Below are 16,943 nucleotides of genomic sequence, written 5' to 3' on the forward strand. Positions count from 1 at the left end.
CATTTCCCTCCAATAAGAGTCTGGTCTGAGGTGTTAAATTTGCTGGCTTTACCACCTCCGAAAGGTAAGCTGTAAGTCTGGAGAAGGTTGGGGGCTCTGGATTAGCGTTAGCCGCAACCTTCTCCATGTGGTGATGGGACCGCATCAAACCAAACAAACTCCTCACCAGACCAGAAAATATTTTATATCTGAGGCTGTTTTTATTCTGTGTATTTGTTTGTGGGTTCACAGGATTTGGGTTTGTGTTTTGCTTGTTGTGTTTTTTATTATTTTTGTGTTTGTTTTTTTTGTTTTGTTTTGTGTTTTACAGGTGCGGTACCTTGTTTACCGCTCGTGTTTGACAGTGTCGGAGCACTGAGGTTTTTTGACCAGGTACGTATTGGGTTTCGTTCCTGGTGTCTCGAAAAAATTTACATTATTCCCACAGGTGGGAAAATGTGGGTAGTAATATCTGTTTAAAAGTCCCCGGACCCTCGTGACCTCGGGCAAAAAGGGCCGATAGTCACGCACCTCAGGTCTTCTGTACTGTGACCTGGGCTTGGGTCCACCGTCAGGCCGGAAAGCATGCAAATCGGGTCTGATCCAGTGATAACGGGGCTCCCCCTCGGAAGACCTCATCCAAAATCGAGGTTCCTGTTTCTTAAATTGAAAATTAGAATGTGTTCTGTACAGAAACATTTTTAATTTTGGGTTACAAGTCTGTAGTTGCAACGTTTCGGTTATTTAAATTATAAACCTTCTTCAGGCACAGACTTGTAGATAAATGAGAAATGTTTTAATCCAATTAAAGGGTCTATCCAAAGAAAAATAATTTTATTTTTAAAGGTAGTGTAAGTCAATACACTTAGCTCAAATATTATAAAAGGTGTAAAGAGGATTGATTATAAAGTGAAAAGTGAAAAAAGGCAATAGAATTCTTCAAAAAAATAGGGAGAGATATTTTAAAGAGAAATTTTATGGTCTGTCTCTTCCTAAATAAGAAAAGTCAGGTAGAAAAAAGGAAAAAGGAAATGTATATTTCTTTTGAAAGGAGATTCAAATAATGCTCCTTACCCAGTAAAAAGGAATGAGCTTTCCCCAAATAGGGAAAAATATTAATATAATATAATATAATAATATTTAAATCCTCAAAATAAAATAAAATCTTGAAATGAAATTAAATATTCAAAATAAAGTTTAGAGTTGGAGCTAAAAAGAGCTTTTGTGGTCTTGTCTCCGTAGAAAGAATGAGAAGTAGATCACTCTGTCTATGTCTCTCTCTGAGCGCATCTGATTGTGGAATGAGAGCCCTGCTCAGCTCCTTTTGTAAACTCTGCTGATGAGCTGGGAGCTGCAGCGGCCGCTCCGGAACCAAGCGGACTTTTGTTTTTTTAAAAAACGTTTTTTTCATTTTATTTATAATATATGGACGCAGGAACACCTGCAGTACGTATATATCACCGCCAGACATTGCTTCAATATCACAAACAGGAAATATACAGTATCAGCGATGACCTCCAGGAGACGCTGCGGAACCTCCGCTTGCTTCGGAGGCCTAGCCCTGAAGCCTCGATGTTTCCTGATGCCGACAGCCAGGGAAGGAGACGATGCAAGCGGTGTGAGAGGAGACAGAAGCGCGGCAAGCGAGGGGGGATCCATGCTAGGCTAAGAGCTAACTCGAGCCGGCAAGCTATCCCTTCTCTCTTTCTCTCCAATGTCTGCTCGCTGGATAATAAACTGGACTATATCAAACTAGAGCGAACTACACGGCGAGAATACAAAGACTGCTGTGTTTTTGTTTTTACGGAGACATGGCTCAGCGACAGTATTCCCGACGCCACCATTCAGCTAGATGGGCTAGCCGCATTTCTGGCCAACAGAGACCCAGCACTATACGGTAAGACTCGCGGTGGTGGTTTATGTGTTTGTATTAACACTGAATGGTGTAAGAATTCTGTGCTAGTCTCTGCTTATTGTTCACCGTTAGTGGAGTTTGTGGCTGTGAGATGTAGACCTTTTTATTTACCTCGAGAATTCTCCGTTGTTTACTTAATCGCAACCTATATCCCTCCCGATGCAAACACAAAACTAGCGCTGTGGGAATTATACGAAGCCATAAGTGACTTCCAAAACACACACCCAGATGGACTGTTTATTGTTGCTGGAGATTTTAATCATGCAAATCTCAAGAAAGTGTTCCCTAAATTCCACCAGAATGTGAACTTTGCTACGAGAGGAGCGAACACGCTGGATCTTGATTACACAAACGTTCCAGACGCGTACAGGGCTGAGCCCTGCCCCCACCTCGGACACTCAGATCACATGTCTGTTATGCTAATTCCTGCATACAGACCCATCATCAGGCGATTGAAACCTGTCCTGAAAGAGGTGAAAATCTGGCCATCAGAAGCAATTTCTACTCTTCAGGGCTGTTTCGAGACTTGGACATGTTTAGAGAGGCTGCAACTTACAGCAACACAATCAACCTGGAGGAGTATGCATCATCAGTGACCAGCTACATGGAGAAGTGCATCGATGATGTGACCATCTCCAAGACCATCACCATCCGCTCCAACCAGAAGCCGTGGATGAATGCAGAGGTGCGTGCGCTGCTGAAGGCTAGAGACGTTGCTTTCAAATCAGGCGATAAGGCGGCCCTGAGAACAGCGAGGGCCAAACTCTCCAGAGCTATCAGAGAGGCAAAGCGTGCACATGGCCAAATCATTCACAGCCACTTCCAGAGAAGTAGAGACACTCGGCGCATGTGGCAGGGCATCCAGAGCATCACCAGCTACAAGACTACACCACCTGCTTGTGACGGAGATGCTTCCCTACCAGACGTGCTGAACCATTTCTACGCACGGTTTGAGGCACAGAACAACGTAACGGCGAGAAAGTCCACCCCTTCTCCCAGCGACCAGGCACTGTCTTTTACTGCAGCCAACGTGAGGAAAACTCTATGCAGAGTCGACCCACGGAAAGCTGCTGGACCAGACAACATTCCTGGCAGAGTGCTCAGAGAATGTGCAGACCAGCTTGCTAATGTCTTCACTGATATCTTCAACATCTCTCTTAGCAGCGCCGTTGTTCCAACATGCTTCAAGAACACCACCATCATCCCGGTGCCAAAGAATTCTTTTGTGTCCTGCCTCAATTACTATGCACTCACACCGGTCATCACAAAGTGCTTCGAGAGGCTCGTCATGAGGCACATCAAAACCCTACTTCCCTCTACAGTTCGCGTATCCTCCTAACCGTTCAACGGACAATGCCATATCCACCACGCTGCACCTGGCACTCACCCACCTGGACAAGAAAGACACATATGCCCGAATGCTGTTCATAGACTTCAGCTCAGCATTCAACACCATCATTCCTCAGCACCTGATCGGGAAGCTGAATATACTGGGCCTTAACACATCTCTCTGCAACTGGATCCTGGACTTCCTGACTGGGAGACCTCAGTCAGTCCAGATTGGTAGGAACACCTCCAGCACCATCACACTGAACACTGGAGCCCCCCAGGGCTGCGTGCTCAGTCCACTGCTGTTCACACTGCTGACCCATGACTGTGCAGCGATCCACAGCTCAAATCATATCATCAAGTTCGCTGATGATACGACTGTGGTGGGTCTCATCAGTAAGAACGACGAGTCAGCATGCAGAGAGGAGGTGCAGCAGCTAACTGACTGGTGTGAAGTCAACAACCTGTCTCTGAACGTGGACAAAACCAAAGAGATGGTTGTAGACTTCAGAAAAATAAGGGGTGAGCACTCGCCGCTGAACATCGACAACTCTGCTGTGGAGATTGTCAGGAATACCAAATTCCTTGGTGTTCCCCTAACGCAGGGGTGTCAAACTAGATCTACGGAGGGCCATGTGGGTGCAGGTTTTCTTTCCAACCACGCAAATGCCCCACACTACTGAAAGTCAAGATCTACTGATTAGATCCAATGATTAAAAACAGGTGGAATGAGGTGTGGTTTCTGCGTGGTTGGAAAGAAAACCTGCACCCACACGGCCCTCCGTGGATCTAGTTTGACACCCCTGACCTAGCGGATGATCTCACCTGGTCCACTAACACCAGTAACATCAAAAAGAAAGCCCAGCAACGCCTCTACTTTCTGCAAAGGCGGAAGAAGGCTCATCTCCCCCCTCCAATTCTCAACACTTTCTACAGAGGAGTCATCGAGAGCATCATGACCAGCTGCATCACTGTCTGGTTTGGAAACTGCACTGTGGCAGATCGCAAGTCCCTCCAGCGGATCGTGAGGACAGCTGAGAAGATTATTGGTGTGTCTCTTCCCTCCATTACAGACATCTACACCACTCGCTGCATCCGCAAAGCACTCAGCATTGTGGGAGATCACACACACTCCTCAACCTACTGCCGTTTGGAAAAAGGTATCGAAGCATTCGAGCCCTCACATCCAGACTCCATAACAGCTTCTTCCCACATGCTATCAGACTCCTGAACACCTAGAGACTGAGACTGGACTGAAGAAGCACACACACACACACACACTTCTTCACGCAAACACTGGTCTGTTGGACTGAAAATGAGTGTACTGTTTTCACATATCCGGTTTACATCATGTTTACATCCAGTTACCGTTTACAGCACAAATACACTTTAAATTGCAGTGTCCCTCTCCCTCACCCCCTCCGTACTTATGGTTTTGCCTTGTCTTGTATTGTATTGTACTGTAGGGACATTGTTTTGTATTTTTCTTAGCCATATCTTTTGCACTTTAATGTGTATGCACTGTTCTATGTTGCACTAGATTTGTACTAGTTGCACTTTAATGTTGTGTATTGTTTTATGTTCTATGTCTTTTGCACTTTAATGTGTGTGCACTGTTTTATGTTTGCAGTAGTTGCACTTTAATGTTGTGTATTGTCTTATGTAGCACCTTGGTCCTGGAGGAACGCTATTTCGTTTCACTGTGTACTGTAAACACTGTATACTGCTGAAATGACAATAAACTTCTTGAACTTGAACTTGCAGGACCGCCCCCCCAGTGACCGTTAGGATTTTTTAAATGATGCACTTTTTCTGTTCTGCAGAAAAGGCTCTTTTTCACCTAATCTTTCCTCTTAAAAAATGGAAGACCCTTAAAAATAATACTAAAATGTTTTTAAAGTGGAAAATAAAATATTAATTTAGAATAAAATACTATACTTATTTAATTAGAACTGTATTGTTTTTTTAAAGGTCCAAATACTAATTTACTCTTTTAAGGGATAAATGTTCTATGTCTGTTAAATATATAAATTTTAGTTTTTATGCAATGCCAATTGTGATTTGACCCATTAAAAGTACTCTATTTTTATATTTTTCTGTTCAATTTTTTCCTTAAAGGTTTTGTGTTCCAAATTCAGGTAAGTGTTTTAATATTTTACTAAATATATTATTTGAAAAATGCCCAATGTGTTTTAATTTAACTCTTTGATATTTTTTCTTGTTGAAGGAAAAAGGAGAAGATGGTATTCTTTTGCGATATAATAACCGTAGATGGCACTGGCTGGATTAGGGTCTTTAAGATTAAGAACCATGGCCAAAAGGGACTAAACCTTATGGGTTTAGGGATTAGGGTGAAGTTTAGGTTTAAGGGTTTTAGTATTGGGGGTAAGGTTAGGTTTAGGGGTTTTAGGGTTTAGGGCTATGGCTGTATGGGAATAAATCTATATTAATAATTTAACCCTCGACTTACCAACAAGGTTTTTAAGGGTAGAGTAAAGGTTAAGTTTTAGGTGTGGGGTTAATGTTAGGTTTAGGGGTAGGGCTAAGGGTTAGGTACAGAGGGAGAAAATGTGGAGATTTACGTGGCGCTAAGCACTGTTGCTGTTGGAGTTGTTCAAATGAATAAATATGGTTATGAAACGTTTAAGGAAATAAATCTATGCTTCAACAAATAACTGCATGAGTTCATCTTGGAGTAATACTGTGTATCACTAAGATAATCTCACACAGGAAAAAACCCTAGACCTATACAGGTAAGGTTTCCTGGGAATAGATTATTTAAAGTGGATTACACAGACTAGGTGTCATTAAATTGTACAGAGCAATTGCGGTAAAACAGCCATAGTGAACTTTGAAAAAATTATACTAGAAAAGATGGATAAAAAATAACCTTTTATCTACAAAATATATCTATTTTTATTTAAAACCACTTTAATTTGCTTCAAATGTTACATTAATATTTAAAGATGTAGGTATTGACAAACCTATTTAATTATTGTGGCATTTTTTAATTAAATATTTTACTGGAAATTTCAGTTTGAGTCACCCAGTATTATAAACCAGCAAGTGTTTGTATCTCTTTATTGTAAGCTATTTGGAGAGATTACAGTTCCCCAACATAATGTGCCACTGCCTCAATATACTTCAGAGTTTAAAATAAATAAATAAAAAATACTCTGATGTCTTGTATTCTATATGAAGCTATGATTTGGAACACACTACTTGTTTTAGATTTACCAGACACATTAGGTGTATTTGAACAAAGTATCTGTATCGCCAAGCTGAAAAGGAAATGTATGTATATGTATCTGTATCGCCGATACCAGCCTGAATTTTACTCAGTATCGGATCAGAAAAGAAATCAGTGGGATCGGTCCACTGCTGTCCTCTGTATGGAGCTCCCGCGTCGTCGTAACCACGTGACGGAAAACAGCCAATTGAAATGATCCTCTGGACTGAGGAGGCTGTCTCTGTGGGAACTGGCCAATAGGAGACCAGCTTTTGTGATTTTCCAACCAATCGTGTGAGAGGAGGCGGGTGTTGTGGAGCGGAGTGTGTGTGTGAGGGAGAAGCAGGAGGAAATCTGTGTGTCGGAGAGAAATCAAGACCTGTTCTCACTGAAGGTAAATGTGTTTAAGATGTTTACACCCCGTTTATACCGTGTTTTACTGAAGATAAACGCGTTTAAGATGTTTACACCTCGTTTATACCGTGTTTTACTGAAGATAAACGTGTTTAAGGTATTTACACCCCGTTTATACCGTGTTTTACTGAAGATAAACGCGTTTAAGATATTTACACCTCGTTTATACCGTGTTTTACTGAAGATAAACGCGTTTAAGATATTTACACCTCGTTTATACCGTGTTTTACTGAAGATAAACGTGTTTAAGATATTTACACCCCGTTTATACCGTGTTTTACTGAAGATAAACGTGTTTAAGGTATTTACACCCCGTTTATACCGTGTTTTACTGAAGATAAACGCGTTTAAGATATTTACACCTCGTTTATACCGTGTTTTACTGAAGATAAACGTGTTTAAGATATTTACACCCCGTTTATACCGTGTTTTACTGAAGATAAACGCGTTTAAGATATTTACACCCCGTTTATACCGTGTTTTACTGAAGATAAACGTGTTTAAGATATTTACACCCCGTTTATACCGTGTTTTACTGAAGATAAACGCGTTTAAGATGTTTACACCCCGTTTATACCGTGTTTTACTGAAGATAAACCCGTTTAAGATATTTACACCCCGTTTATACCGTGTTTTTCTGAAGATAAACCCGTTTAAGATGTTTACACCCCGTTTATACCGTGTTTTACTGAAGATAAACGCGTTTAAGATATTTACACCCCGTTTATACCGTGTTTTACTGAAGATAAACGTGTTTAAGATATTTACACCCCGTTTATACCGTGTTTTACTGAAGATAAACCCGTTTAAGATATTTACACCCCGTTTATACCGTGTTTTACTGAAGATAAACGCGTTTAAGATGTTTACACCCCGTTTATACCGTGTTTTACTGAAGATAAACGTGTTTAAGATATTTACACCCCGTTTATACCGTGTTTTACTGAAGATAAACGTGTTTAAGATATTTACACCCCGTTTATACCGTGTTTTACTGAAGATAAACCCGTTTAAGATATTTACACCCCGTTTATACCGTGTTTTACTGAAGATAAACGCGTTTAAGATGTTTACACCCCGTTTATACCGTGTTTTACTGAAGATAAACGTGTTTAAGATATTTACACCCCGTTTATACCGTGTTTTACTGAAGATAAACCCGTTTAAGATATTTACACCCCGTTTATACCGTGTTTTACTGAAGATAAACGTGTTTAAGATATTTACACCTCGTTTATACCGTGTTTTACTGAAGATAAACGCGTTTAAGATATTTACACCCCGTTTATACCGTGTTTTACTGAAGATAAACCCGTTTAAGATATTTACACCTCGTTTATACCGTGTTTTACTGAAGATAAACGCGTTTAAGATATTTACACCCCGTTTATACCGTGTTTTACTGAAGATAAACCCGTTTAAGATATTTACACCCCCGTTTATACCGTGTTTTACTGAAGATAAACCCGTTTAAGATATTTACACCTCGTTTATACCGTGTTTTACTGAAGATAAACCCGTTTAAGATATTTACACCTCGTTTATACCGTGTTTTACTGAAGATAAACCCGTTTAAGATATTTACACCTCGTTTATACCGTGTTTTACTGAAGATAAACCCGTTTAAGATATTTACACCTCGTTTATACCGTGTTTTACTGAAGATAAACGCGTTTAAGATATTTACACCCCGTTTATACCGTGTTTTACTGAAGATAAACGCGTTTAAGGTATTTACACCTCGTTTATACCGTGTTTTACTGAAGATAAACCCGTTTAAGATGTTTACACCTCGTTTATACCGTGTTTTACTGAAGATAAACGCGTTTAAGATATTTACACCCCGTTTATACCGTGTTTTACTGAAGATAAACGCGTTTAAGATATTTACACCTCGTTTATACCGTGTTTTACTGAAGATAAACGCGTTTAAGATGTTTACACCTCGTTTATACCGTGTTTTACTGAAGATAAACGCGTTTAAGATATTTACACCCCGTTTATACCGTGTTTTACTGAAGATAAACGTGTTTAAGATATTTACACCCCGTTTATACCGTGTTTTACTGAAGATAAAGATGTGTTCATAGATGTATACACTCCGTTTATACTGAAGGTAAACATCAGAGAGACTTTTACACACTGTTTAATGTTTTTTCTAACATTAACTCTCAGTTTCTTTCTTTCTGGGTCTTTAGTTTTTTATTTTAGAGCAGAATGACCCAGAAAGAAATGAGGAAAGTGGTTGAAATTTCAGAGTGTTTTTTGTTATTTATAAAGCACTTTTTACAGTTGGTGTTTGCACAAAGAAGCTGCACAGAATTCTGGGTATTGGCACCAAGTGGATGCTGCTGAGGCAAAAGTGACAGGAAAAGGTTGGTCAGAGCAGAAGAAACCTTGGGGAAAAGGCAAGGCAAGTTTATTTATAGAGCACCTTTCATACAAAAGCAATTCAAAGTGCTTTACAGAAAAAATAAATCAGTTAAATTAAAAGCCACAATAAGATCATAAAAGTCCAATAAAACAGTTGCATAAAAAGAGTCAAATAATTAAATGATTAAAAATGGTTAAAACAATGTAAAATTATACAGTAAATAAAATAACTAAAGTGCCGTTACTGAATACAAGTGCAGCGTATTTTAAACTGAGCTGTAGCTGCTCAAACAGGAATGATTTAAGTCTTGATTTAAGTGTCTAAAGTCCTCTTCTAATATTCTCAGCTGGTTCCATTTAAGAGCGGCGCCAGAGCTAAACGCTGCCTCTCAATGTTTAGTTTTGACCCGAGACAGGACTAACTGACTAGTTCCTAAAGATCTCTGCTTGGCTCATATCTCTGTAGCAGATCTGATAAATACAATGGTCCTACGCCATTAAGACATTTATAAACCAGTGTTGTAAACTTGTCTTCTGGTGGTTTCAAAGTGAAGAGAGGAGAACAGTGTGGATAAAAATGCTGTTTATTGAGCGCTCTGGTTGAACCTCGGACTGATCTCAGAATGATCTTGTCACAGGCTGAATCTCAGACTGATCTAATGGTTTATAAGAGGCACACATCTTAATACCCATTTTACAACATTGCACATGGATTGATCATTACCTAAACAGGATCTGAAAACAGGAGGTACTGTCGTAACACATCACTGTCGTAAACAAGCCATAAACAACCTAGGCCATAAACATCTGAGTTCCTGGTGCACTGTCATAAAGTTAACAGCTGTTCTTATCAGAGGTGTTAAAGGCAGCTAATATGTGATCTAAAACAGTCTAAATGTTACAGGATCTATTCTTTTGCTCCTAGTGAGACTCTGGCAGCTGCATTTTGAATCAGTTGAAACTGTTTACTGGTCTTTTTTGGAAGTCCAGTTAAGAGACCATTACAGTAATCAATTCTAGAAATAATTGATTATTCAGCTGCAGAAAGTTGCATCCAGTTTGTGATGTGTTCAAGGCACTTACTTAATGAGTCACTGGACCAGAGTCGTTTTTGGGGACAGGGCCATGTAAATCTGAGTATCTTCTGTGATAGGTGTTATGGCAATTGTCTAAGTGCAACAAGGAAGGAAGACTGATTCTCAGGCCCGAGGAGAAATCAGAGGAATAAAGACAGTCAAGTATTCAGTCTAATCTCTAGTTTATTCAAATATTTGTTGCAGTATATATAGGACCTTTGTAATGTACACACCACTGTCATGTGCCCCATCTGCACGTACATCATTACATCATATCTCATTTCACAAACCCAGACATTACCTTAATTGGCATCTTATGCTATGCATATATCTGTTGTCTTGTTTTCTCTTGTCAGCATAATGCTTGCAGACGGTTAGGTCAAGTTCAAATCTGTCTAGGGACCTTACTTCCCTATTCTAATCTCTCTGTTCCCCTCTCTCCTGGGTCGTGCCCTGAGGACACAATGCAATAAGCCCTTTAAGGTCACAAGCTTTAGCACAATATATTCTATACTTCAATCAGGATGTATGTGTCTATAACAATCATTATAGAGTATATTGGTGGATTATTATCATTATTAGCTCATTACAATGTTATATTGCATTTTTCCATCACAATATGAAGAGCCCATAGTCTTGTAGAATCTGGCCAAAAGGAAGCATATATAAATTAAATAAAAGTGGACTAAGAATAGAGCCCTGGGGGACACCACAGGTCACTGGCATGTTCTCTGAAATATCATTTTCTATTTCTACAAAGTAGTTCCTGCCTTCCAGGTAAGAAACAAACCATTTCTGGACTGTTCCTGAGACTCCAACCCAGTTTTTGAGTCTATCTATAAGAATCTTATGGTCAATGGTATCAAAGGCAGCACTAAGTTTAAGAAGTAATAGAAGAGATACCTTTCCAGTCTCTGTATTTAAGGGACTGTCATTAATTACCTTGATTAGGGCAGTCTCTGTGCTGTGATTAGATTGGAATTTGTCTAGGCTACTGTTTATGGACAAGAAACTAGTGATTTGCCTGAAAACTATTTCCTCAGTGATTTTGCCAATGAACAGTAAATTAGAAATTGGCCTGTAGTTTCTTATCAGAGATGATTCTAAATTTTTCATTTTTAGAAGAGGCTTTACAACTGCAGTTTTAAGTGAGCTCAGAAAGACCCCCGACATGAGTGAGGTGTTTACAATGTGGAGTATGTCTGGTGCTATAGTGTGAAACACACTCTTTAAAAAATTGGTTGGTAGTGTCAAGACTGCAAGTGGGTGGTTTGAGGTGATTAACTGTGCGAATTAAAATGTTATTATCAACAGTACTGAACTCTGACATTTTACCTAAGGAGTCTTTATGAGGTGATGTAGAGGGTACAGACTCATTGTTGGATATAGATTTACTAATTGCTTGTCTGATATTCTGGACTTAAGTGTTAAAAATAATGCAAACTCATTACATCTCTCAGTTGATAATAGTAATCAGTACTAATTCAGGGGCCATTGGTGTGGGTGAGTTAGTAAGTCTGGACCACAGACTTAGAAGTCAAGAAGGGAAACCCATCCTCCTCCTGGTAGCCACCAGAGCAAAACAAACAAAGAGAACTGTTTACACAAGAAGCTTCCTGTAAATAATGTGCATCTTATCCCTTCTCCCACCACAATATTCCTTCTGGTCATGGGGATAGAACCAGCCAACATTCAGAATGTTGAAAAACATGAAAATAGAAGGGATGTTCTATTCCTGATCCATAAGTTTGCAACAGACGTATTTTTGCTGTTTCAGTAGCAGTACTTAAGGTGGAAGTGACTACAAATTGAGGAGAATATTGGTCACCAATAGAGAGCCAAGAGAGGGTCAATTTCATCTTTTGTTTATCTTTGTTTCTTTATTGTCTTCCAGGACAGAAGAACACCTCTTTGGATATTTTCTCTGGCTCCTGTTGTTCAAGAAAGTTCCAGAGTTTTTCCACAGGTGCATCAGGAAACATTTCCAAGTGGAATATAACACAATGTTGAGATCAGGAGGGATTAAATGTGAGGATATGGAGGACAGAAGCTCCAGTTCTCAGGAAACATCCTTGGATACTCCCCACACTCGCACATCTGGCATAAAAACTCAAAACACAAGTAAACACAAACGGAAAACTTATGATTGTGCAGAATGTAGGAAGAGTTTTACTCAGCAGGGAAGTCTCAAAACACACCAACGCATTCACACAGGAGAGAAACCGTATCATTGTTCAGAGTGTGGGAAAAGTTTTAATCTGCAGCTTAGTCTACAAAGACACCAGCGCATTCACACAGGAGAGAAACCGTATCAGTGTTCAGAGTGTGGGAAGAGTTTAACTCAACAGGCTCATCTCAAAACACACCAGCGCATTCACACAGGAGAGAAACCTTTCTGCTGTTCAGAGTGTGGGAAGAGTTTTACTCAACAGAGTAATCTTAAAACACATCAGCGCATTCACACAGGAGAGAAACCGTATCACTGTTCAGATTGTGGGAAGGTTTTTACTAAACAGGGTCAGCTCACAACACACCAGCGCATTCACACAGGAGAGAAACCGTATTACTGTTCAGAGTGCGGGATGAGTTTTACTCAGCAGGGTAATCTCCAAACACACCAGCGCCTTCACACAGGAGAGAAACCGTATCACTGTTCAGAGTGTGGGAAGAGTTTTACTCAACAGAGTAGTCTTAAAGCACACCAGCGCATTCACACAGGAGAGAAACCGTATCACTGTTCAGAGTGCGGAATAAGTTTTACTTACCAGGTTAGTCTCAAAGCACACCAACACATTCACACAGGAGAGAAACCGTATCACTGTTCAGAGTGTGGGAAGGGTTTTACTCACCAAGGTAATCTCAAAACACACCAGCGCATTCACACTGGAGAGAAACCCTATCGCTGTTCAGAGTGTGGGAAGAATTTTTCTGAACAGGGTAGTCTCAAAACACACCATCGCATACACACAGGAGAAAAACTGTATCACTGTTCAGAGTGTGGGCAGGGTTTTACTCACCAGGGTAATTTCCAATCCCACCAGCGCATTCACACAGGAGTGAAACCATATCAGTGTTCAGAGTGCAGGAAGAGTTTTACTGAAAAGGGTAGTCTCCAAAGACACCAGCGCGTTCACACAGGAGAGAAACCGTATCAGTGTTCAGATTGTGAGAAGAGTTTTACTCAACAGTGTAGTCTCCGAATCCACCAGCGCATTCACACTGGAGAGAAACCGTATCACTGTTCAGAGTGTGGGAAGAGTTTTAGTTATCAGAGTTCTGTCCGGAAACATCACTGTGTTCACCCAGAACATAAGCGGTAGCACTGAGTGAGGGATTACTTTCAGAAATTTGGATCTAATTACTGTATTGGAGCACATGCACTGTAAAAAAAATCCTTAAATTTGCATTGTGTTTTGCTTGGGGCTTTGGAAATGTTCTTGCACTGTGTGATACCAAATGCCAATGACTGTGTATGGAAATTTGTTTTTTTTTTGTTTTGTTTTTTTTTTACCTTCAAGCTGTTGCCTCAGAATTAATAATTACAGATCCTTTATTGTTCTTATTTACACAGTCAAGGTTGTGTTCAACTGTGCTCCAATTAGAGATGATACAACTCCGTTTTGAGCTTCCACTGTTCCAAAAGGCTTTAAACTTTGTCTCAACTGGTTAAATGAGATTTCACAGTAACAAGTCACAAAGACATGTAGCAGATATTTTAGTAGCAACAAAATTATCAGTAAAACACAAAGACAGAGGACATTGAAATTCAGAGCAGTTCCCTCTTTATTCCAGTGGAACAACTACACTAAACCACAGTCATGAACACCACGAGTACGGTGTTCAGAGTAACAAGTGTACTCGTTGATTGTAAACACTGAAGAATTAAATGTTCTTTTTGGACCGTTCCCAAAGTAATTAAAATTTAGAAGATCTCCAAAAGATCCAAAATACACCCCCTCTCCTGAGGGAGGCGTGCTCGTTCCGGAAGTTTCACAAAAACCAGTCGAGTGAAGTTCAAAGCAAACCAAAGTATTTATTTTAATACTGGTACCAGGAGAACTAATACATAAAAAACGCAACCTAGTGCCCTTCCACGCAAAGTTCTGACCTTCCCATCTGACTCCACAGTTTTTATACCCCAAATGACGAATACCCTGCTGGCAAGGCGTTTCTGACTGATTAACATATATTAATATGCATAATTAGACATGTCAGTACTCAGGTTCCTCGCGTGCAGGTCTCCCATGCACCTATGACCCCAAAACACTCATCATGCCCTTCTGACTCTGTAGGTTTTATTACCCACATTCCTTTTCTGTTACCAAGATACAGAGGGGTCACTAATGGACTTAAGGTCACTGATGGACTTAAGGTCACTGAGATGCCCTAAAGTTCAACTGTCCTAACTAACATTTGGAATTTATACTACAAGCCTAAGTGCAGATCTGTTAAAGATCTAAGAAATTAGAAAGGTGTAAACACTGAGTCAGCATGTCAGTTAGTGTGCAGATTCTAAACTGTTTAAATGCAGGGTTAAAATACTGGTTAATCATTCATATGAATACAAGGTTTCATACAATGAATATGTAATTATACTTTCTAATTTTAACTAATCATCATTTAAGGATATTTGTCCACTAACACAAAGTAATAAAATTATTTTTCACAACAACACTCAAACACCCCCCCCCCCCCCCCATTGGTGCTGGTTACAGCAGCTTCTTGTCTTCCCCATTTTTCTCATAAATATGTACATGGGTACAGTGTGGAGTTGTTGAACTCATGTTGTCACTATCAGACCTTTGTTGCAGGTGAGGAGACTGGAGCTGAACTGTATACCCTTGGAAGGTGAAAGCAGTGTTGGTGGAGCCATAGAGCTGGGCTACCAGGTCCTCAGCACACATCCAGACAGACTTTTCCTCATTCTGATCGCCATGAAAGCCAAACCTGCTTATCACAGCATCAAGATAAGTGTGCAGTGGAAAAGCATTTAATATAACAAAAGCTCAGAGCCAGTCAAGTTAAAATTAGAGTTAAAATGATTTGGCCCACTTTCATATTCTGTCTATGTCTATAGTGGACTTACTCATGTGACATTACAGTGTCCTGAGTACAAACGTTATAATAATGTGTATCTTACTCTAAAAATTCCCATCCTATGATCATCTGATGACTCTCACTGAAAATGAACATGAAGGATGGCATGGGCTACAGGGCCAGAGGATGCTCAACGCCTCCCGCTGAGGGAAATCAGCCTGCTTCACTTGAGAACTATCAACTCCCAGAATCCTCAGCAGTATCACATGACCACCTCCACTTATCTCAGATATTTCACAGTTCCTAATCAACTGAATATTAATCACACTTGTTTCTCCTTCATGCTCATTAGAGTATTTAAATACAGCGTTGATTAAGATTGCCTGTTTCTGTTTTTCTCTGTTTGGATTTGCCCTATGGATCTGTTTAATTTTTAGTTGTATTTTTGGCTTGAATTCAGACTCTTCTGTTCATGGATTTGGTTTAATATCCTCGATAGGATATTAAACTTTTTTTTTTTATATTTGATCTGCAAGTGTAACAAGTGTTATCTTTTGATATCATGACAAATTATTCTTTCAAAAATGTACTTTATAAAGGTAGCAAGGACAACTATTGAAAACTAAATGACGGTTCATGTGTTTGCTTGTTTGTTACTTTATTTGAAAATCATGAAATTAAATGTTTTTTAATTATAAATTAATTAGATAATTATGGAATTAGATATAAATAGAAGTAATAATATTGCAGATGATACAGTGAAAGAATGCATATATTTTAAGGCATTTCCAAAGGTCAAAAATAGGCCTCACACTTGTTATAATAATACAAATTATAATTTTCATAGAGCATGGGTTTGGGAGTGGATGAGGAGCTCCATAGCGCCTCCAAAAAAAATATCACTGAGTTTTATCATAAAGCAGGTATACTGGAGTTAGAATAATTCAGGATATGCCTCACTGGCTCTATAGTGGGGTGGGGGCATTGTACTTGAAATGTGCCTGCATTACACAAAATTATTCTACAATAATTACTGAATGGTATGGTGTGAATACAAATAGGTGTGAACTGAATGTTTTAAATACAATTATACATTTATAACAACATGCAAAATTTTGGGTGTGTAATAAGTGTTTTTAAATAAAAAGAGATCAATTTAATGTCAGTTATGTGTTTAATAAGCTATAAGTGGAAACAGTGCAGTGCTTGGGTCAGATCACAGTGGCCGTCAACGTTTGTATCAGGTGAAGGAAGCGATGAGCAGTGTTATAGGACTCTATTGATGCCAAGATTGGCCAAGTTGATTTCCTTTAGATTATTTTTTGCAGGCTTGGTCTCATGTTGTTTTTTTTTTTGTTGTTGTTTCTACTTTACCCTTTTTGTAATAAAGTGCAAATTGCCCACATCTGTCTCTAACCTTTGCTTACTTTCCATAAATAGCCGAAACGGATTTCTTTTTATAGAATTTTCAAAACACTGGAAAAAAAGAAGTGGGGGAATGCCACTTGTTGCTCATACATCAAAGGTGTGTCCCATGTGGTCTTAACTTTATAGAAACACTGTGTGATGATATGCAGTACCTCTTACACAT

At 39.5% G+C, this 16,943-nt stretch overlaps 1 protein-coding gene across 2 annotated transcripts in view; it reads left to right on the plus strand.

Annotated features, from left to right (window-relative positions):
• The first annotated feature begins 6,750 nt into the window (after positions 1-6,750).
• Positions 6,751-16,943, plus strand: part of LOC136694213 (zinc finger protein 850-like) — a 159,204-nt gene continuing 149,011 nt past the window's right edge. The window contains exons 1-3 of one of the 2 annotated variants that reach the window (XR_010802154.1): positions 6,751-6,846; positions 9,147-9,279; positions 12,210-16,877. Coding sequence is in view for 1 of the 2 variants with exons in the window: in XM_066667598.1 (XP_066523695.1) it covers positions 12,319-13,609 (1,291 nt within the window). In the remaining variant the exon portion in view is untranslated. The remainder of the gene's footprint in view (positions 6,847-9,146; positions 9,280-12,209; positions 16,878-16,943) is intronic. The other variant, XM_066667598.1, reaches the window with a different exon arrangement.

Source organism: Hoplias malabaricus, chromosome 4 (assembly GCF_029633855.1).
Source record: "Hoplias malabaricus isolate fHopMal1 chromosome 4, fHopMal1.hap1, whole genome shotgun sequence".
NCBI lineage: Eukaryota > Metazoa > Chordata > Actinopteri > Characiformes > Erythrinidae > Hoplias > Hoplias malabaricus.